This window comes from Elaeis guineensis, chromosome 13, assembly GCF_000442705.2.
Source record: "Elaeis guineensis isolate ETL-2024a chromosome 13, EG11, whole genome shotgun sequence".
Classification (NCBI taxonomy): domain Eukaryota; kingdom Viridiplantae; phylum Streptophyta; class Magnoliopsida; order Arecales; family Arecaceae; genus Elaeis; species Elaeis guineensis.
The window spans coordinates 75,229,430-75,252,512 of NC_026005.2; the positions used below are offsets into that span (position 1 = coordinate 75,229,430).

The 23,083-nt window shown below is 37.3% G+C and overlaps 1 protein-coding gene across 1 annotated transcript; it reads left to right on the plus strand.

Annotated features, from left to right (window-relative positions):
* The first annotated feature begins 2,124 nt into the window (after positions 1 to 2,124).
* LOC105055923 (FIP1[V]-like protein) lies at positions 2,125 to 22,185 on the plus strand. The gene is made up of 9 exons (XM_010937954.4): positions 2,125 to 3,187; positions 7,650 to 7,903; positions 9,472 to 9,598; positions 9,698 to 9,766; positions 9,854 to 10,000; positions 10,203 to 10,304; positions 10,435 to 10,754; positions 12,891 to 14,589; positions 20,477 to 22,185. Exons 1-9 carry the CDS (start codon positions 2,225 to 2,227, stop codon positions 21,071 to 21,073), a joined length of 4,278 nt encoding a protein of 1,425 aa, XP_010936256.2. The 5' UTR covers positions 2,125 to 2,224; the 3' UTR covers positions 21,074 to 22,185.
* The last annotated feature ends 898 nt before the right edge of the window (positions 22,186 to 23,083 follow it).

Sequence of the window (23,083 nt, forward strand, 5' to 3'; positions counted from 1 at the left end):
ACATATGGGCTGCTATCCTGTCAAGGATATGCTGTGCGACTGCCCTGGGGCATTGTCCTCCCAAGGACATGGGTTAATTCTGACAACCCACGGTGATTTGACAGCCCCCGACGATTTGACAACTCTCCAGTTGTCTGCACCATTAATGGCGGGACTATACCGTATTCTACTATAAAAAGGGATAAGGCAACAGTCCTGGTAAGCTTTTCTAAGCCTCCTTAGGCCCTCTCAAGCTAAGCCGTGGGAGGACCTCCCTTAAAAGTCCCACATCGGGCAAACTCTGAAGTGTCATGTGCTTAAGAGGGATACGAGCACGTCCTTCCCTCACGAGGCGTCTTTCCCCCGCGAGGGGGCAAAAAGATAAAATCGTGAGGCTGTCTGCGTGATGCTGGGCCGGGATGAAATAACCCCCGGTGGGGCCCGATCAGGGGCCCTAGGGACAACCCCTGGTGGGGACCACAGGGCACGCTCTCCGTCCGGACCTAGCCAGAGCGGGCAATACTTCATGGCGCGGAGTGACGGTTGACTCCGATGACCTGCTTGACATATGGACACATCAGTGGCGCGCCAGAAAGGGGCCACCCATCCCCTGTACCGCACATGACCCTTCCAGAGTGGGGGGCATGTTATGGGCAGGCCGCGGGGGGACCTCCCTTAAAAGTCCCACATCGGGCAAACTCTGAAGTGTCATGTGTTTAAGAGGGATACGAGCACGTCCTTCTCTCACGAGGTGCCTTTTCCCCTGCGAGGAGGTGAAAGGACAAAATCGTGAGGCCGTCTGTGTGACGCCGGGCCAGGACGGAATAACCCCCGGTGGGGCCCGATCAGGGGCCTCAGGGACAACCCCTGGTGGGGATCACGGGGCACGCTCCTCGTCCGGACCTAGCCAGAGCGGGCAATACTTCGTGGGGCGGAGCGACGGTTGACTCCGATGACCTACTTGACACATGGACACATCATATATAGATATAATATACTATTAAATATAATATTATATTGATATAATATCAATATATTAATATAAATACTATATAATATTAATAAAAATATCATATTAGTATAAATACCAAAATAATATGAATATATTATAAATATTATAACATATATTAAAATAAATATTATATTATATTAATATAATATTAGGATAATATTAATATAATACTATATTAATTTTGTAAGGAGGAGAAAATAGAAATCTTTGCATATATCAATATTTAGTGTTTCATCTTAATCATCTATTGATATCTTGTAAGATTTTAGTCATAGATTTTAAAAGAATATTTTTAGAAAGAAAAAATAACCATCAATTTCTATCTCATAAAAAATTACAAAATTAATCTCTTTCATGGATTTCTACTTCTATTTTATTAATATAATACTAATATATGTATATATGTATTAATATTTTAATGTAATAAATTTATTGATATAGATATAATATACTATTAAATATAATATTATATTGATATAATATCAATATATTAATATAAATACTATATTAATATTAATAAAAATATCATATTAGTATAAATACCAAAATAATATGAATATATTATTAATATTATAACATATATTAAAATAAATATTATATTATATTAATATAAATATTAAGATAATATTAATATAATACTATATTAATTTTGTAAGGAGGAGAAAATAGAAATCTTTGCATATATCAATATTTAGTGTTTCATCTTAATTATCCATTGATATCTTGTAAGATTTTAGTCATAGATTTTAAAAAAATATTTTTAGAAAGAAAAAATAATTATCAATTTTTATTTCATAAAAAATTATAGAATTAATCTCTTTTATAAATTTCTACTTTTCAAGAAACATGAGAAGTATCTTTAATTATTCTCTCTCCTCTTAAAACTCCAATTAAATAAGAAGACATTTTTTCACTTTTTAAGAATTTTTTTACTTTTTGTGAATCAAATGAGTCTTAAAAAATTTACATGGGAAGGTGATGAGAAAACGTTAAATATGTTAATAATATATTTTAAAATTTAATTAAAAAATAGTTTTGGATAGAAGCAAAGACAAATACGTTAGGAACCGAGAAATCTTGGGAAAATGGGACTGCAAGGGCCTAAATGCGAAATTGCCATTAATTTAACCCCCTGGCACGGGCAACCCTCCCCCTCTGCGCTAAGCCGCCTTGACAGTGTATCCCCTTCATCTCCGCCTCGACACCCCGACCCACCAAAAACCCCTGTTCGAGATGGACGACGACGACGAATTCGGCGATCTCTACACTGACGTCCTCCGCTTTCCCTCCACAACTACCGCCCCCGCTGCGCCTCCGCCGCTGCCCCCATCCCTCTCATCCACCGACGCCTCCAAACCTTCCCCCGTTCCCCTCCTCCCCAGCGACGACGACGACGACGACAACGCGATCTCCTTCGGCGTCTCCCGCCCCAAAGCCCCAGTCCCGTCCCCCTCCAATCCCCCTCAAAACCTAGCCTCCGCACCGTACGAGGACGGCGATGACGATTGGCTTCTTGGCCGTGGGCCCCCCGTCGTGGAGCCGCCGGCGAATTGGGATGACGAGGACGACAAGGCGCCGCCGGAGGCCGCTGCCCCGTGTGGCCCCTCCTCGGGTGAGCCTCGGGTTTTGGAGGAGGATTACAAGGGCCAGGCTAGGGTTTCTGAAATCCCCAAGAATGATGCTGAGATCGCCGAGGAGGAACACGGCGATCCGTACCTGGGAGGTGGGGCTAGGGAGAGTATGGGGGTCGGCGATCTTGATCAGGTCCCGGTCATTCCCGGACTCTCAGCTGGACCGGCCGCTTCGAGACCGTTTCTTGATATGAAGGGCGGCGACGTGAAGCCATCAGGAAGCGAAGATTGGGACAGCGATAGCGAGGATGATCTGCAGATCGTCCTGAACGACAACCATGGGCCGCTTGGTGGCGAGAAGAACGATGGAGTGGGAGACGAGGAAGATGATGATGAAGATGGGGAGGAGGATTTGGTCATCGTCACCGATGAAGACCAGCATCACCACCTCCCGGCCACGGAGGAGCAAGACTGGGGTGGCGAGGAGGCTATCCAACCTTCTGGGGATGGAGAAAAGGAGATGGCGGATGCGGCAAAAGGTAACTGTCCTGCTGGGACTGCTCCGGCTGCAAGGATTGGGTACAGCAATCATGGGTTTCATGTGCAGCATCATTCAACGTACAAGGTCAGTTTTTTTGATGAGTTTGTCGGGACAAAATGTCATTTTCCTTGCTGTCTTCTGGAACGTGATTATGTGCAGATGAATTGTCTTTTTTGCTCTGAGTGTATTATGTGAAGTTTATTTTGCCTTGTAAAGATTTTTATTTTCTGTTTACTATGCTTGTAATACATATTTACTCTGCAATGCACTGGAAGTTGCTCTTATAAGTGTCTTGCAGATGTATTACCAGATAATTGGTTTATACGGATTTAAAGGAAACCAAAAAAAAAATGATTAATTACTTATCTGAGAGAAAAAGTGCAAGACTTGCTGCTAAAGGGGCAACCGCACTCACTTTAGGTCATTGTGCAAAGAAATCATCTTAAATACTGCAACAGCACCCTACGTCTCACATGATAATTTCCAAGCAAATAAGATTAATCCAAGCTCATGTTCATAAACCAAGAACCGAGGTGCTTAAAGGCGGGAAACTTTTGTTCTTTGCCCAATAATGTAAATGCCCATTCTAAGTCAAAGGTAGAATTATTAGGTTTGGTGTCGGTACTATATAGAGTTTGTGATTTCAAGAAACTATTACTTTGGCCAGGTTGTAATAATTGTTAAGGTGGTAATATGGAACCCAAAAAGAAGTCATTAATCAGAGATAATGACTGGTAGAACAAATGAATTGTGTTGTCATTTTCTCTTTAGAGGCATTGTTAAAACTCTATAGATTTCTCTATGGTCATCCTTTTTGGTGACTTCATTTGTAGTCCTCAATGCCTTGGACCCTACAAAGATGCATATTGCTGCATAGCTTGCTGGCTTATTTGTTAACGAGCATGTGAAACCTTATAGGGCGTTGAGTATGCCGTATCAATTGTTAACTTGGACACTTCAGTTTGACTTTTGGAATGCTAACACTTCAAAACAGTTAAGCAACTACATTATTAAAAAAGAAAAAAAAAAGGGAAAACAAAAAGAGATAGTTAAACACTATACGACATGCGACAATATTTCTTGACTCTTAGAAAATGGAATGTCCTAGCTTCTGTCAATTAGAAGAGTGAGTGGTTGGGATTTGGTCTGTCTTGGTAAGGGATACTTGGGTGGAGGTGATGCTCATTTAGTCATCAAGTATTTCAAATGTTGACATATGTTAGCATATTTACAAGATACTTTCTCAGCTATCTTGAATGCTAAATTTACTAGCCGAAATGGACATTTTTGACAAAGTGTTTCACCGTTTTTCTCCTTTCTGATGTAACATGACATGAACTTAGGTTTTTAGGTAGATGATGTTATTAATTAGTCTTTACTCTTTAGGTTAGTATTTATTGCATTTTTATAACTTAATGTCATTTTTATATTTATATATCGTGGAGCACTATACCTATATCACGAGATCTTAGTCTTGCAGTTTTGGATATTTTGAGACATCTAACATTTGGAACCCATCCAAAGCATTAGGAGTTTTCATATTGTTGATTGATACCCCTATATTCCTTGATTTGTATCTATAAATTAGGTATTGTAATTTATGTATTTTCATATCTAGAGTAGGAGATATTTGTTATTGTTTTGTTTCCTGTTGTAATTAATTTGAGAAATCTGTATAATCCTAAACAGGAAATATATCAAATCCTATTTAGGAAATATATCATTAGGAGATCAATAAGTTCATTGTACCTAGACCTTTATTGCTCTATATAGAGAGCCTCTTGTAACATGAAAGGCTACTTCAATCCCAAGAAAGTACCGCAACTGGCTCAAGTTCTTAGTTTGGAAGTGCTGAAACAAGTGCTGCTTTAGACCTTTGATATTCTGAAAGAGATTGGGATGCTAGATTGTAAACCAATCGATACTTCTATGAATCCAAATGTGAAACTTCTACTAGATCAGGGGGAGCCGTATTCAGACCCAGGCAGGTATCGGAGACTGGTGGAAAAATTAAATTATCTCACCATGACCAGACCATATATATCCTTCGCTGTTAGTGTTGTAAGTCAGTTTCTTAACTCTCCTTGTGAAAATTATTGGAATGTAGCGGTTTGGATCTTGAGATATATTAAGGATTCTTCTGGAAGAGGATTGATTTATGAAAATAGAAGTCACAGACATTGTTGCATATACAGATGCAGATTGGGTAGGATCCTCTAGTGATAAAAGATCGATTTTTGGGTACTGTGTTCTTATTAGGGGCAATCTCATTTCATAGAAAAGCAAAAAGTAGAATGTGATTGTCAGATCAAGTGCAGAAGTAAAATATCGATCTATGGTCCTTACTACATGTGAACTTATACGGTTGAGTCAACTGCTTCAAGAATTAAAGTTTTGCAAGGTAGGCTTTATGAAACTCATTTGTGATAATCAAGCAGTCTTGCACATTGCTTCCAATCCAGTCTTCCATAAGCAGACTAAACATATACAGATTGACTGCCATTTCATCCGAAAAAAAGATGATCTTTGGAGAAATCACTATCTCGTTTGTGAATTCTAACGATCAACTGGCAGATATCTTCGCCAAATCACTTCGGAGTCCGAGGGTAACATACATATGTAGCAAGTTTGATGCATATGACATATACGCACCAGCTTGAGAGGGAGTGTTGATTGATATCCCTATATCTCTTGATTTGTATCTACAAATCAGGGATTGTAATTTATGTATTTCATATCTAGAGTAACAGATATTTGTCATTGTTTTGTTTCCTATTGTAATTGATTCGAGAAATCAGTATAATCCGAAACAGAAAATATATCAAATTTTGTTTAGAAAATATATCATTAGAAGATCAATACGTTTATTGTACCTAGACTTTTATTGCTCTATATATAGAACCTCTTGTAACATGAAAGGTATACAAGCAATTCTGATTATCAACAGTCTTAAGTCATATGTGACCATCTCGTATATCCTTTAGTTTTTGCATATTCATTCATTTGTAGCCATATTTTCTGCCATCTATTTGTTGTGAGAAAAAGAAATTCTTTAAGCTGCTATCTGAACAACCTTTAGTTTATGCAATGTTGGAGTCTTCTATCCCACTTCCTTGGATAGAAACAAAAAAGCTGTTCAAAGCATTTAAAACCATCTCAAGGAGATTTAGCTCAACACTACCATCTTGATATGCATGAAATGGGTTGATCTAGCATGTGGATGGTTAGGAGTAATGCACTATAGGCTCCTTTTTGTCTTTTTGATTTTCTTGGGGTAGGGGTGGCAATTAGGTTGGGTCGGGTCGATGCAGGTTGGGTCAAAAAATCGTTAATCCGAATTTGACCTATTTATTAAATATGTCAAAAATTCAGATCTGAACCCGATCTGTTTATTAAACAGATAATCGATCTGACCCGCTTAACCTATTTATTAAACGGATCAAGTTAAGTTAAATGGGTCAAATAGGTTAAAAGGATTTTTAATGGGTTAAACAGATTAAACATATTAAATGGGTCAGAAACAAATTAAGCAGGTTTTAAATACGTTAAATAGATCTTAAATGGGTTAAACAAATTAAATAGGTTAAATGGATTAAACTGATTATATGACTCGACCCGATCTGAATATTACGAGTTAAACTGGTTAAACAGGTCAGATATCTGAAATCTAAATCTGATCCAAATATTAAATAGGTTAAACGGGTCGACCTATTTATGATCCGAATCTGTTTAGCTTAAATTTAAACCTATTTATAGCGGATTGAACATAGGTCGGGTCGATGGGTTGGGTCATATTTTGTCGGCCTTATCTAAGGGTGGAGGGATAGTGGCACACCTGGAGGTTTGGTATAAAAGCTCCTTTTATAGTAGATAGACACCATATGTTACCTCATTTTTTGGCATTGTTTAGAGTGGTAGTCAAACATATGCATCTCATAGAAATGGCATGCATTTATTTGTTGCCACCAAGATTTTAAATCCTGTGGGATGTGCTCCTTGATTTTTTATGGAACGGGATGCATGCCATCAACCCCATCCTGAGACTTGGAATAGGGGATGTCAAAGGTCCTGTCCCAACACTTAGGTTCTCAACCCATTGGGATGTCCCACAGGACGTCCTACTGGGACTTGAGTCCTTGGTTGCCACCACCATTAACCATTAAATGAAGGCAAGAAATCACATACAATACATATTTTGCAAGGAGGTAGGTGGAGATGCTATTTGATTGTTTGCATTCACGGATTCAATCTATTTTCATATCCATGTTTTATCATCCATTGTACACTATCTAGTTTCAATTGCTTTCCTTGCCTTCATTTGGTTGAACTTGTTATATTCATCAAGACAGTTAAATCATGATTAAAAAATTACAAATTCCATTCATAAAATATGATACATTGGAATTTTGCAACTCCCATCCAAACATTTTTACTATTTTACTTAAATAAATTTGTAGCAGTAATTGATCGACAGTTTAATATGATTTAGTGTTTATGGTATTTCTAATATTTTTGTTGGCTTATTTTGCATTTTCTCCTTTTCCAGTATGTAAGACCTGGTGCTGCACCTATGTCTGGGGGACCTTCTGGTGGTGCTGTAGGTCCCGCTGGTCAAGTCCGTCCTCCTCTTCCTTTGGGCCCCATGGCTGGTCGAGGCAGAGGTGATTGGAGACCTGCTGGTGGCAGGGGTGCTCCAAACGGCCCGAAAAGTTACCATTCTTTTGGAGCACCTGCTTGGTCCAATGGCTCATTAGGCCGTGCTACTGGCAGTGGATTAGATTTCACTCTTCCTGCACACAAGTAAGCTTGGCTATGCATGATCATAGGAAATAATAATTTATCTATCCACTTTATATAATTTTATGACCATGCAGCAGTACTTTGTTTTTTCAAACCATTTTACCTGTTTCTAGTCAAACTAGTTAAATGGGGAGGGCAGCTTTTTGTTTCTTGTTTGATTGTTTGTAGTGAACTTATATATTTGTGAACACAGGTATGTTGACAGAAGCTAAAACCAGTATTGCAGAAGTCTGGCTTTATCTGGCTTTTCTTTTAACATCTACGTGTAATAGCACATCATATGTATTCATATGAATGTGAATTTAGTTTGGAATGGTGTTGTTACATGGAAATTGTTGTGTAGGAAATTTAATTGATACCAAACAGATAAGAAAGGATATCCCACCACCCTAGGAGGGAGGGATAGACAGGTTGTTGCCCATACTTAAAGTCTGGCACTTGATATCCATGAGGGATGCCTACATAGTGCTTACCCGCATATGTTGAAGTAGACCTCATGCATCACCAGCTATAAATTTTTCTTATCAAAGAACATCTCAACATCACCAAGAACATTTTGTTGCTACATGCATGATTTTGAAGAGGCACATGACTGCACCATAGATTAGAAAAACTTTATATGTGGGAAAAAAGATCGAGAGAAGTGAGGCCGGACCATCAAAAAATCATACATGATGATATATCACACATTTAAAGAAGCAAAAAGCGAAAGAAAGAAGAGGATGGAAAAAAAGATGGGAGCAGAGATGGATAAAAGCTGACACATAGGCTTACCTCTGTCCGATTTCAACATATTTTGTGGAGAACTCCTGCTGCTCTTGTATACAACTGTGTCACACTGATGTAACATTTACATGTGCTATAGCTGCAAATTAGCAAATGTTATGAGTGCTCAATACACTGAATTAGCTGTCCAATGAAGTCTCAATTGTTAAATTGGTTATAATAACAATTAGGATAGTTTGACATTGCTAACAGTTATATTTTTAAGTTTAAAATACTTTATATGTAAGATTTGCTTTTGAGTCACTTTAGATGTATTTACCCCTAGAGACCTTACCTTGTTGTGTTTGGGATGATGTCTTCACAAAATTAAAATGTTGTCAGCATGTTTTAGTTGTGTAGAGGGCAGATCTTGATATTATATTAAGGTTGCTCCATTGTGACTTGGATGTCATGGGTTTGAAAGATAAAAATAACCTCTCTATATGCGGGGTTAAAACTGTGTACATCTGACTCTCCCAGACCCTGCAATAGTTGGAGCCACTGCAACACATTTTCTTTTAGCATGTTACAGTTATGTATTAATTTTAGCTTTTAAGCTGTCTCTCGGGTCAATGCCTGTGTTTCTGCTAATTGTTGCTTGGTAGCAGATCCTGCATAAATTTTTTATCAATATTGCTTGCCTGGCTGTGAAGTGACAGTTGTGTTCATTTAAACATGCTTATTTCTACAAGATCATACCTGACCAAATATTTTCATGACTGAAATGAGTTTTATAACCAAAACCACTTTTCTTGACTTTCAATACCTGACCTTTTTTTTTCCTTCCAATTGTTTATATTTAGGACAATATTTGATATTGACATTGAAAATTTTGAGGAAAAACCATGGAGGCATCCTGGAGTTGATATTTCAGATTTTTTCAATTTTGGATTTGATGAGGACAAGTGGAAGGATTACTGCAAGCAGCTGGCAAGTGACGGTCTTGTTATACCACATATGCTATGTAAAAACAGGTTTTTATTGTTATTTATTATTAATAATCAAGGACTTACTTTTTTAATTATGCAGGACCAACTTCGTTTGGAAGCTACCATGCAAAGCAAAATCCGTGTTTATGAGAGCGGGCGATCAGAGCAGGTCATTGCCATTTTGGACTGTTATAAATGTTGGAGTGATGTCTCTCTTTTAAGCTTTAGCTTTAATAGTATGTTGCTTTGGCTTCAGGAGTATGATCCAGATTTACCTCCTGAACTTGCGGCTGCAGCTGGCCATCATGATATTTCTGCTGATAGTGGGCATCATGGAAGAGCACATAACGGACAAGATTTTAATAGCCAAGGAAGAGGAGCTGCAAACATACGGGCACCATTAGTATGATCCAGTCTTATTTGATATTGCCTGGTCAACTTAAAATTCTGCAAATATCTTCTGTCGCTCATGAAAATATCGTGCTTCATGGTCTTTGAGTGTTCATGTTTTTTTTCCTTTTTCCCCCTTAAGATTAAATTCTGCCTACTTATTTTCAGTATCTTGTACTGACTTCTAAGCATGTTTCATTTATTTGATTTTCCAGCCAACTGGGAGAGCCATACAGGTTGAAAGTGGTCATGGTGAACGCCTTCCTTCTATTGATACAAGGGCACCACGGCTTCGTGATTCAGATGCAATTATAGAGGTAAATTTCATCTTTTGGAGTGGTTCACTTTTTTTGTGTGTATGTCAACTTTGTTTGCTGATCAGTAGATTCGTTTAGAGTACCTCTGGATTATGATTATTGTGACTAACAGACATACTTCGATTATCAGATTGTATTGCAGGACCCGATGGATGATCCAACAATTGATGATGGTGCATTAGAGCAGCCTGAGAAGGATGTCCAAGGCGAACATTATAAAGGTGTCCGTGAATTTGAAGATGAAAGACATGTTGCATCAGAATATGACAACCGCCTTCCACATGCTTTAAGTGGGAGGAAGAGGGAAATGGCTAGAAGAGGCCCTGTTACACCCGAAGAAGATGGTATCTCACCCTTCCATTCAGAGGTGCATGGTCATTACCATTCCAATTCAAAATCAAGGAGCCCTGCATATTCTGGTGGATCTTTTGAGGGTCATCATGGTGGAAGGTATGTTTTACATGGCGGGCAATTATTTTTAATGACTTTCTTTTTTGTAAACATTAAGGCATTATAAATTTGAGGAAACATGAAAAACTAGTAAATTAAAAGGTAAGTTTAGTGGAAGCCTTGCTTCATATTCATATATAGAATATAATAATGATCGCAACATAGTGTTAGTGTTGGAGTGAGTTTGTATGTCCTGAATGAGAGTGCAGTAGGGATAGTCGTTTCTATGCATATCCTTTATCCATTATGGTTATGGGAAAGCTGCTGCCGGCTTTTCAATTTATCACAAATTTTCTTTAATCCCGATTGTTCATAACTTTTTTAATAGAAGTTTATGCTATAAGGCAGGTCATAGTTTCAAAATGTTTCTCATCTAGACTCATTTGAACACTTGAAATAGTTTATAGGTGTCTCAAAAACTCTCATGCTGTTGATAGTTTTACCGGTGGATGTATGCTCGAGGTAATAGTAGTTATACCAAATGCTAGACTATATGCTATTATGGTGTAGGTTCATGAAAACTCACCTAAAAATTAAAGGTCCCCTGGGCCATGCCATGTCCTTTTCCATTAGCTTTCTTTAGTTTTGAAACATGTGTGCAAAGTAGTCAGGTTAGTTCTGACAAAGAAGTAGATGTTGCATAGAGAAGCTGGCAAGCTGCATACACTAAAATTAAGTAGACATACTTCCAGTCTCATAAATGCTAGAAAGTGAGATTGAGGAGTATCTGTGGTCAAAAGGATAGCTGAGTCCCGGTTAAAATTTATGTTGTATGGAACTTGCACAAAATGGTTATAGCCTTCTTTCTCTATGCATTAGAAAGTCCAGAGGATAAACTTGTAATCATATTTCTAATTTGGGTGGTCTTATTGGTACCTGACATTATTAAGAGCAATTTTGTTCCCCTTATGCTGGCCAGGTTACTTTGCCGTTGAATATTTGCTGTGCTAACTTATTGGAGTTCACATCTTAACCTTTATTCCTAATGAACTGATAAATGCTTTTGCTGGGCTGCCTGTTAGATGCATCCTTGTAGTCCATTCTATACCTTGTCATCAATCCACATGGCTCAGATTCTGTAGTTAAAACTGATTAATAAACCATCAGACATGAACAGAAACCAGCAATTACTGCCTGCAACAAGAGAACCTGAAGTATCATCTAGCAATGAATACTGAAGCAGCTAATGCCAACGTTCCATTATAATTTTCTGATAGGGAATTGAATATCTTTCTTTTTTTTAAGCACATTGTTCTAACAGAATAACCCCTATTGATACTGTTTCAGCAATTAAGTTCTTATCTTATGATAAGATCATTTTTTACCTTTCTGTGTTCTGCATACTGTTGCTGATAATTTGCATTAAGTCTTATCATTTAGTCAAAGCATGAAAAAGTGACTGTCTAATAAATAAGATTTGCCAACAGCTTACCTGAAAGAGCATGAAAAATTCCAGAGGTTCATGGCTTATGTGCAATGAATAAACCATGTACATGTTGCTTTTGGTATAACAATTTTGTTACTCAGATCTGGCATGCACGTTCTGTTTGCCTCAGGTTATGTAATTTTCAAGGGATTATATTCTCTTGCACATTTCTGGATTATACCAGTCATTGTGGATCTTGATTTTGCTGTTCTATATGTTAGTTATACAAATGTATAAACCAGTCCCTCTCCAATCTACAAAGAAATCACAGCCCCGAAAAATTGAATGGATTATATAGAGGATTGCCCTTGACTTTTCATATCTAGATCTCTTATGCCAGATTTTATGTTCGTTATTGGATAAATGAAATTTGTTAGGGACATATATTTTTTACTTCAAGATTTCAAAGTCGATAATGTATTTATGATTCCATGGTAAAAGTCTCGCAAATGTGGTTGTGCATTAGTCTACTTGCGTTGGTGGCTAAAACCTATATATATATATATATATATATATATATATATATATATATATATATCTTGCAATGCCTATCTGATTGAATTTTTTTTCAGATCCTCTAACATTTTGTATATGTAAAATATCTTGATGAGTTGGTTGCTATGACTTGCTTCATTGTCAAGTGTTCTCGTTGAGTATAGTGATATCCTAAAGTAAATTACTGAAAAAATATTGTTTACCTACATCTTCAGGTTGCCACAAGGGATCTCACGTGGTAGACACTCCAGTGTAAGTGGTGAACACTCAAATGATGCCATTCCTAGCCAAAGTGCCCATTCAAACAGGCATGGTGATCGCCAGATAGGAAAACTAATTGACAGTACCGAAGTTAACCAGATTTCTGAAGTATCACCAGCTGTTGCAGTTGAAACTGCAAGGGAGCTGAGCATTGAACAAAAATATGATGAACATGATGAGAAGCTTGCACTGGGTGATAGCATTGATGTAGACGGCGAGGACATCACTTCAGATTTTCATATTTCAAGTGAGACTGTTGGTGATGATAACTTAGTTTATCCTGGCAAGAAACAAAAGCTAAGTTCACGAGTAGAGCAACCTGCATTAAATGATACTGCTGATGAAGATGAATTAAGGACCTCTCATAGTGACAGCAGTAGAGCAAAAACTGGTAGCAGTAAAGATTATCAGAAACGGCGTGAAAATGGTGATGAAGTCATGCAAGATGGACGGTCGAGGCGGATAGGCGATATAAGAAGGCGCCATGAAGGAGAGGAACATATTCTTCAGCGAAGGGATGATTATGGTAGTGATGCTCGACAAGATATAGACAGAAACCACATAGCTTCCAAAGAAAGGGAAGATACTTATCGCTCTTCTGGACATAGAGATTGGGATTCCATTTCTGCACACCCTGTTCGAGGTAGAAGTTTTGAGAGGCCGAAGGAGTCTAGTTCTATTAGTGCTTGGCAAAGGAGAGAAGAAGGAATTCACAGTAGAAGGGTTAAAGATGAAGACATAAGGAGGGAGCGTAGTGAGGGAACCGGTTCAAGGCACAGGAGTAAGGTAGGGGGAAGTGACAGGAATGATAGAGATGAGGATCTTCATTCAAGAAAACTGGTGGATGATAATGATTGGAGAGGGCGCAGTAGAGATGGGCCCCCACGACAGCGGGAGAGAAACAGTATGCTGATAAATCGCCGTGAAAATTTAGATGATTCTTACAACAAAAGAAAGAAGGATGAAGAAGTTTCAAGGAGGGGAAAAACTGACAAGGAAGATGCCTTGCATGGTTACAGAGCTAGAGAAGATTCTAGCCGAAGGAAAAGAGAGAGGGATGATGGCATAGATCACAAGAGGAGAGAGGACAGTACTCGATTGAGGGACAAGGCTGAGGATCATCAATCTGCTAAACACAAGGATGATAGTTGGGGTCATAGGGAGAGAGAGGACAGGCAGCGGCTTAAACAACCTCATGAAAATGCACTAACACATCGGGAAAGAGAAGGGCGGGGAGTGGCAAGAAGCAGCCGAGCTATAGAAGATAAGAGCTTGGGTGGGAATGGTAGAAATAGAGACGAGTTAAAACCTATTGGTTCTGACAAGGATTATCAGGATAAAGATAGAAGGCGGCACAATGAGCAGTCAAAGAGGGGAGACCGCACTGGGGAGGAGAATGTTTCACAACACAAGGGACATGGGGACGTGCATGCACATGAGAAACAACACAATAATGATGAGAGAAGCTCAAGGCATGAAAGGTTGAGCATTCATAATGATCGACATCCAAACGCTTCTGATAGCCAGCAGATGTACAGGCAGAGACACAGGGAAAATACAAGAAAAGTTAAAGAGAGTGAAGCTAGTGAGCAAAATAATCAGGTGCTTGGCAAGAGAAAGCATGATGATCACAATATCCACCAAAATGACAAGGTATGATTAAGTGACATGGCATTATACGATAATTTCACGGAGACTTAATAAGCCTCATTATTGATTCCAGAAGTAAATTGTCCCAGATTGTCCATGACATGAAACAGCGAGTTTTAAGGGAAAACCAATTGCTCTGAACAGTTTACAAAATATATATTCGAGATATTTCATTTTGTTGGACTGTACAATTTTTTTGTTGTTGTTTTTGTTTTTTCTTTTAATGAGCAAAGTTTTAGCGGTAAGTTGAGCTTCTCTTCTTGTATAAAAATGTACAAAATACATGCAAAGGACCAAAGTGGAAATAATAAGGTCATGTATTACTTGTTAGCAACTTTGAAATAGCTGAATAATGGCGTGTGTGAAACATTCATTAAATTTATTAATGCCTTCAAGCATCTCACAACGGTATATACAGAAACCTGCATGTGTGAATATATATTTAGAATAAAAATCTAAAACAGAAGAGGCAGTTCCAGATTTATGTTCCAATTCATATAATATAATCCTAGCATACACAACATGCATTTACAAAAAAAAAAAAAAAAAAAAAAAAAAAAAACTAAAGAAGCTTTTAACATATGCTGTTGATTCTTTATCTATTAATAAGCTGATTGTTTAGTTATTTTTCAAAAATATTAAACCATTTATTTGTGTATAAATAAATAAAGTACATGAGTCTAACTACATTTACTACTTTAGATTTTGATATAGTGACTATATTGTCTTATTAAGATAGCAGTTATATATACAAGAAGAGAATGGACTAAAATAAGATAAATTCAAAATTACGTTCAGTTTGAAAAAAAAAGCAACAGATGAAAAATGTAAACCAAAATAAATAAAAAATATTTTTTTGAAATTATATTAACAAAACTAAGAATAAAAGATAAAAATATTAAAAACGTAGTAAACCAAATATTGTCACAAATTTAAAACATGAAAGGTAATATGGAATTATGTAGAGCCAAAAGCATGCAAAGAAATGAAAAACAATAAAGTTAGACTACAAATCAAAAAATAATAAAGTAGGCTACAAATATGAATTGCCTAGAAAATAAAGAATACACAAGAAATAATAAATTGCTTGAAACCTAAAAATAAGCATGTGCATCGGATGACAAAACTTAAAGAATAAATAACATTTTTGTTGATATGTAAAATAAAATGGTAAAATTAATAAAACAATAGCACAGATATGTGATAGAAAATGAAAAAAAGAATTCATTAATGAATTGTGTTGGAAAAATCATGTTAGTTGAAGTCCTCTTGATTAGTAGATCTGCAGTTGTTAATTAATGGCACCTTTTTCTAGATTAATGCACTATTAATTGAGAAGTTTATCATGGAGCACAAATTATGAAAGTGTTAAGGGAAGAGAGCGAGGGAGTTGAAAATGGAACTGGTATAGAAAGCAATGGCCGGTATAGTTACAATTAAGAAGAGGGTTTTGGGAATTGTATCTAGGGATCCAATAGAATAATGCGATCACACAAATTATGATAGTGTAAATGGGCAAGCGCGAATGAGATTTGAACATAAGTCTAATATAGAAAATAATGGTAGTATAATTAAAATAGGAAAGGGTTGGTGACAGTTGGGAGCCACGAGTCATGAAATTGAATATTATCAAGATGTGATCCTATTGTAGATTGTACAAAAAGTAAAATGGGACTGAGGTGTGGTTCGCCTTCTAGATCTTAAGATTCTTTCTAGTTTCTTTTAAATATTAGAAAAAAGGTAAAGGAACATGGTGAGTAACAAGCATGACTAGTGACTAATTTAATTAACTAATGAATAAGAGATGATCATGTAGAAACATGAAAGGTTCAGTTACTAGACACCTTAAGCTTATTTTTATATAATGTCCAAAAGCAAATATACTACGATTTATTGTGAAGTTTAGCTTTATGCCACTACCTAAGATCATATGATATCTTGACTCAAATTATATGTAGACATAGACATGTAGAGTAATAAAGATGGTACATGTTATGTTCATCATGAAAGTTGGTTATAGAATTGCTAAGCAAAATTTTCTTCCTCATCCACTACTGTATCTTTCTTCAGTGCCTGTGAATGAATTCTCTCTCCTTTATGGACCACCAAGATCCTATTTTTGAATATCACAAAGAAGTGTTTTATGCCTCTAAATGCATGAATTCAACTATCTTTTGTGGTAGAAGATTGGTTTAGAAGATAAAGAATAAAAAATTTAATGGTGGTAAGGTAATATGAAAAGTTGACTCTAGGTTTTAACTTATACACAAACTAAATCACTTTTTTTTTTTTTTTACTCTTGAAAGTTGAATCATGGAGGCTGTGAACTCTAAGGAGACTTCTAACTTAATGTTTTGGAAGCTTTATAGAAATCAAAGAAATCAATGCATCCTAAAAGATGGGCATTTTAAACAATCAAATATGTAAAACATAAACTTGATCATATGATCCATTGTTCAGATTTTGAAATCCAAGTTTGAATTTGGTAAATCTTTTCAATACATGGAGTCCTTATGTATGTGGAGATATGAATGAATACATTCTATATTATCTACTTCTTTCCTTTGGTTCTTGCTCGAGCTAGATGATGAAAACTTATCCTGTCCGGTTCCTTCAGGGGATGGATCTATAAGAATTCACCTATCCCAATATCAAAGAAACTTGACTTGAATGATTCTGTATTAAAAGCTAAATTGGCTAAAGGAATGGGGCATAATTTATTATGGAGAACCCACATGGTCCAACGATTTTTTATACATTTTCCAGCAGTAATTCCTCTCGCATGTAGTATAGGTTTGGTGGTTCTTGAACCATCGATGATTGGTGAACCAACAGATCCATTTGCAACTCCTTTGGAAATATTATCCGAATAGTACTTCGTTCCCATATTTCAAGTACCTTGCACAATGTCTAATAAGTTCTTAGATGTTCTTTTAATGGTTTTAGTACCGATTGTTAACGGTACCTTTTTTGGAGAATTCAATAAATTCCAAAATCTATTTTGTCATCCAGTAGTTACAATATCCCTTTTGATTGGCACTGTAGTAAGTCTTTTGTTAGGTATTTGGAGCAACATGACCTATTCATAAATCGCTAACTTTAGGTCTTTGTCATATTGATTCAACTGTTAAATAGCATGATGTAGGTATCTAGGGAAGATCCACTTTGAGGTGATTATTCCTAGAGACATTAATTTTATTATGATCCATTCGAGGAAAATATAGATCATGCCAAAGGTTAAAAACTAATTTTATTATTTTTTCCTTTCTAATTTTTCTATTATAAAAAGAAGATGAAATAAGTACAATGGATTTAAAATGAAAACTTATTCTTGGATAAATCAATTGCGAAATCCTACTGTCCTAAACGATGCCAATCCAAGGATCAAATTTAGATCACCAAAGGACATTTTAATCTGAATTATATGATCCCTATTATGGACCATGCGATATTTTTAGCATAACAACATAAAAAGAACTACTGAGCAATAAGCAATTAAAAATGCTGAAAAAATAAAAAAATAAAATAAAATAGAACTATAAATGCACAAATGAAACCAAGAAACTGTTTGACGGATGGTTGCAGACTCATCAAGTGTTAATTTGGAATTATTTGTTTACTTATATGTCTGTTTGTTACTAAATACATTCTCACCTATTAATGTCTATTATGCAACTCCAGGGTTATATACTAATATCAAATAAGGAATTGATATCGATTGGTGTGTTGGAAGGAAAGTTATTGCAATATTTTTTATATCTTTGTAATTGGAGGGACTGGACGGCAGGGTTGAGTAGAAATGGAAATCATATAATTTCAAGGGAAAACATTCTTTGTTGTCCAGATTCCCTTTCAATGAGGTTGACCCTTGGATCAACAGTAAGGTGGGTCCATTGTGATCTGGAGGTCATAAGTTCCAAGTACGGAAACAATCTCTCAGCATGCAGGTTAAGGCTGCACGCATCCGACCCTTTCCAGACCTGCAATGACAGGAATGGGAAACCTTGTGCACTGGGCCTCCCTCTTCTGGATTCCCTCTCAATGTCTCCATCTTAATACATGGCATTCTTTCCAAAGTCTGCCAGCATATTTTTCTGAGCAAACATGCTAAGTTGCATAATATTTGGTGAGCCCATTGGAACCAGTTTATCTTTGTAAGTAAGATATCTATGGATCTAGTTGATGTCATTAACATGCAAAATAAAATTTTTGGAGGAGGAAAGATCAACGCGAGGCAGTTAGTATGGTAGAGAGGAGCCAATGGCCCAATCCTATGCCACCATATAATTGGAAAGAAAGATAAGAGAGGAAGAGAGGCTGCAGAATATCCCTTAACAGGATTTGTGAGTTACATTAGCACTAGAGTATTGTGGGAAGAGATTTTGACAGAATCTTCTAAAAAATATTCCAAATCAACACTTCTATCCCCAAAATAGTAGAGATAGTATGTATTATATTCAGCTGCGTGATCACTCAATATTATATTTATGATCAAATAAATTAACTTTGAGAGTGTGGTTTAGGTGGATGTATTTGAGATAGACCCACATGCACCCAAAAAGGAAAAGCTAGCAATTTTTTTTTTTTAAAAAAAAGTGCTGTGACTGTACATATCCTCGAATCCTTTTTATGCAGTTGTTCTTGGTTGCTAGTTTGGGTTAGAAAAAAGGTATGATGAAATTGCTCATTGTGCTTATGATGGTTATCTTTGGACAGCAAACTTTGATTCTCACCAACCTTACTCTGGATGATACCGGGTTGTTGAGACATCAATTGCTACTTCAAGTATCAGTTCTGTTGTGCCATTTTTGATCATCATTTCTTTTTGCATATCTTATAACTGACAAATTGTCAATTAATATTTGCATATCCTCGAGTCGTTTTTATGCAGTTGTTCTTGGTTGCTAGTTTGGGTTAGAAAAAAGGTATGATGAAATTGCTCATTGTGCTTGTGACGGTTATCTTTGGATGACAAACTTTGATTCTCACCAACCTTACTCTGGATGATATCGAGTTGTTGAGACATCAATTGCTACTTCAAGTATCAGTTCTGTTGTGCCTTTTTGGATCATCGTTTCTTTTTGCATATCTTATAACTGACAAATTGTCAATTAATATTTGCATATCCTCGAATCCTTTTTATGCAGTTGTTCTTGGTTGCTAGTTTGGGTTAGAAAAAAGGTATGATGAAATTGCTCATTGTGCTTATGACGGTTATCTTTGGACAACAAACTTTGATTCTCACCAACTTTACTCTGGATGATATCGAGTTGTTGAGACATCAATTGCTACTTCAAGTATCAGTTCTTTTGTGCCTTTTTGGATCATCGTTTCTTTTTGCATATCTTATAACTGACAAATTGTCAATTAATATTTGCCCAGTGACTGGTATTTTGCTGTGTTAGAATTATTCTATTCTCATACTTAACTACAATTGACCCTGCACTAACCAAGTAATTGATTCAACCCATGATAAAAAATTGTTATAGATATCATATCTATCTAGTGCTGCTGTTTTTTTTTTTTAAATTATAATTTTAAGTAACTTTATGCCATTTTAAAGTTCCTTTTTCTCCCTGTGCTAGCAGTTCATTGGGGGAAACAAACTCTGTGATGCTTTGCTATTATAACTGTGATCATCGAAATATTTAAGCTGCATTTCATGTGACAATCTGACTCTATTGTTCAGCTGCTAAATTTCTTTTTTTCTTCTTTTTTTTTTTTTCTTCCAAGTGATACTGGAGCATTATTATAAAATTAGCAAAAGATGTTGCAGATACAAGAAATTGATTATGTGACGATAGATTACTGTCTAGACTAAGTGGTTTCACTCTCTTAACAAAAGCTCCCTTAATTTGATGCATGCTTGTGAATGGATTACCTTGTTCAGGTTAGCTTGAAAGGTTCAAATGAGCAAGAAAGCAGTAACACTTCTTCTGCAACACTCTCCAAGAAGGGTCAGCACCAAATTCATGAACAGCCCAAGGCTCACCAGCTGCTTGATTCTTTAACAAAACAGGGGGAAGAAGATCTTGCCTCAGATGATGAGAACCAGCAGGGTTCTAGACGGGGACGGTCCAAATTGGAGCGTTGGACCAGTCATAAAGAGAGAGATTATGGTGCTATTGAGAATGTGCAGGCAGAGTCTTCTGTGAATGTCAAGGAAGTTGAAGGCACAAATGCTGATATGATACAGATGGACGAAATAGCAAAATCTGAAGGAAATACTCATGCTGGCAAGTTGGATCCCAAGAGTGCTGATGTGGGACGAACTGCGGATAAGATAGCAGAGGATCGTCACCTGGACACAGTGGCTAAGCTGAAAAGGCGGAGTGAGCGCTTCAAACTTCCCATGCCAGTAGAGAAGGAGATGACAGTAAGCAAAAAGGTGGAGAGTGAAGTGCAGTTAATCCAGAATGAAGCTGTTGCTGATACAGAGGCTAAGCCAGAGCGACCAGCTCGGAAACGAAGGTGGACCGGTAGTTGACTAATTCAAACACAAGTTTTTCCGAAAACAGATATGTGTGACCTATTGGCATTGGTAATATGCCCCCTTTCAAGGTCATTTGCCAATAATCCTCCATGAAGCAGGTGGGAAAGTTGGGGCCATGCTGCAGCTTCGCAATATTCTATAACTCTAGATCCCCATTCTCCCAATCCTCCAGATGCTGTCTTGGATTATGTGTTAACTTATACATGTATTCTGGATATGTAACTTCGAACATGTTGGATGGTGGTTGGAACCTTGTATTTTCTCTGTTTTTGTTGGGCACCCTCCATCTTGTAATGCATGGAGGACCCTCCGGGTGCCATGTAACTTCACAGGATTCCATGATTAAACAGGTTCTGGCTCATCGACAACACATCAAGTTTGATGGAAGTCAGCCCTAAAGATACATGGAGGACCCAGCTTACCTTTAATGTCAGTGGTGAGCTGAAGCATTCCTGCATTCCTATTGAGGAAGAATGAAAGCTAGGAGGTGGAGGTGAGTGAGTGGGGCTGCATCAGTTCCATCATCTGGTAGGCTGTTAATTTGCCAATCGCTGTGCATGTCTGTTTCTGTGGCTGCTGATTCAGTTTTCCCTTCCCTGTTCCCCTTGCAAGAATGATGTGAATCATGCGAAGCTCTGGCAAGGGGAAAGAAAAGCCCCTCGAGAGCAGGTGGTTACTGACTGTGGCTGATAACAAATGCCCGATGTTCCAGGGATGATGCATGACCGAGGTGCCTCCCTTGCCTGCCATCATGGTTTCCTTTTGTCCAGGACCGGGAGCGACAGCTTATCATGAAAGTCCTGGATGGATGAAGGTTTTTATGATGGTAGAGGGACCTCCTGGTTGATGCTAGGTCACTTTTTTGGTTAAACCATGTGCAATTTTGGAGCCTGAAAGCTTAGTGAATTATATATTATGAGTTATAGGGGGTCATGTGCTTGTACTAAATAGTCAAAAGCTCCAGTGACTGAGGTCGCATTGTACCCCACGTGCGCGCGCGCGCACACAAAAAAAGAAAAGAAAAGAAAAAAATAGAAAGAAATCTTGGGCAAAGATATGATATGTGATACAACAATCGTATTTCCAATTGATGCTCTATTCTTGTTTATGCGAATGTCAAGTGATCTTCCATGATTGGTATGTAGCAGGTCTTCAAGCTAAACTGTATCGGGATCGTCAGGTGCTTTCGTGGTGGCATGGTGTGTGCTAGCAAGATTTTTTAAAACCTGGATCCATGTGAAAACCTGTATCGGATCGGATCGGTTCGGATTTTTGAGGATCCATTCCCATGGTTCCTGGTTTATGGCTTTATTTTGTTGACTATTCCTAAACGCTCATGTGCTATGCTGTGAGTCTATGGCAACAGGTCCGTAGCTCATTGTTCTCGTTCTCGAAATTTTGAAAAATAAGGATTTGATAAAGGCAATAAGTGACGATAAGATACTCTCTCAACAAATTTATTGCAATTGAATTATTGTCTTAGCGACAGGTGATATGCGGTGCAAGGCACAAAATTAGCAAATGATTACATCCAAGTCGTGACCTCACCATCATTTTTGCATGTGGGGTGTTCATGGAGAAGTGTTTGATGGACTAAACATTGCATTCTTTACTTGATGTTCACAAAACAATAAAACCAACCTCCAACCAATCTAAGCAGTCGGCTTAAGCCTCTATCTAACCTCCAATTTTCGTAGGTGTCGTATACATGGCTTTGAGGGAGAAGTACTTTGATGGATTAAGCACCGATTGAGTTATGTCCATCTTTGGCTCACCATGACATGTATGATTTTAATTTCGAGTATTTCTGTAAGCTTGATTTATTTAATTTCGAACCAAGCTTAATTTGACCTTTTCTAAAGCCAAGCCCAAGGCAAGGCAAGCTGCTCAATTTGTTTGTTAGCCCCTCGCAAAAATGTCAATATCACATTATTTCACCATTTTAGCTATGCGTAGGTGTTTGGTTTTTGAATTACTTTGACCCGGATATCTGACTAATTTTAT

What these genes read in the sequence shown, in the direction of transcription:
- LOC105055923 (XM_010937954.4), top strand. Translation starts at nt 2,225, where the DNA reads ATGGACGACGACGACGAATTCGGCGATCTCTACACTGACGTCCTCCGC. An exon ending in AGAGCGGGCGATCAGAGCAG is followed by an intron (nt 9,767 to 9,853) that starts GTCATTGCCATT and finishes CTTTGGCTTCAG; the next exon opens with GAGTATGATCCAGATTTACC. An exon ending in CAAACATACGGGCACCATTA is followed by an intron (nt 10,001 to 10,202) that starts GTATGATCCAGT and finishes TTGATTTTCCAG; the next exon opens with CCAACTGGGAGAGCCATACA.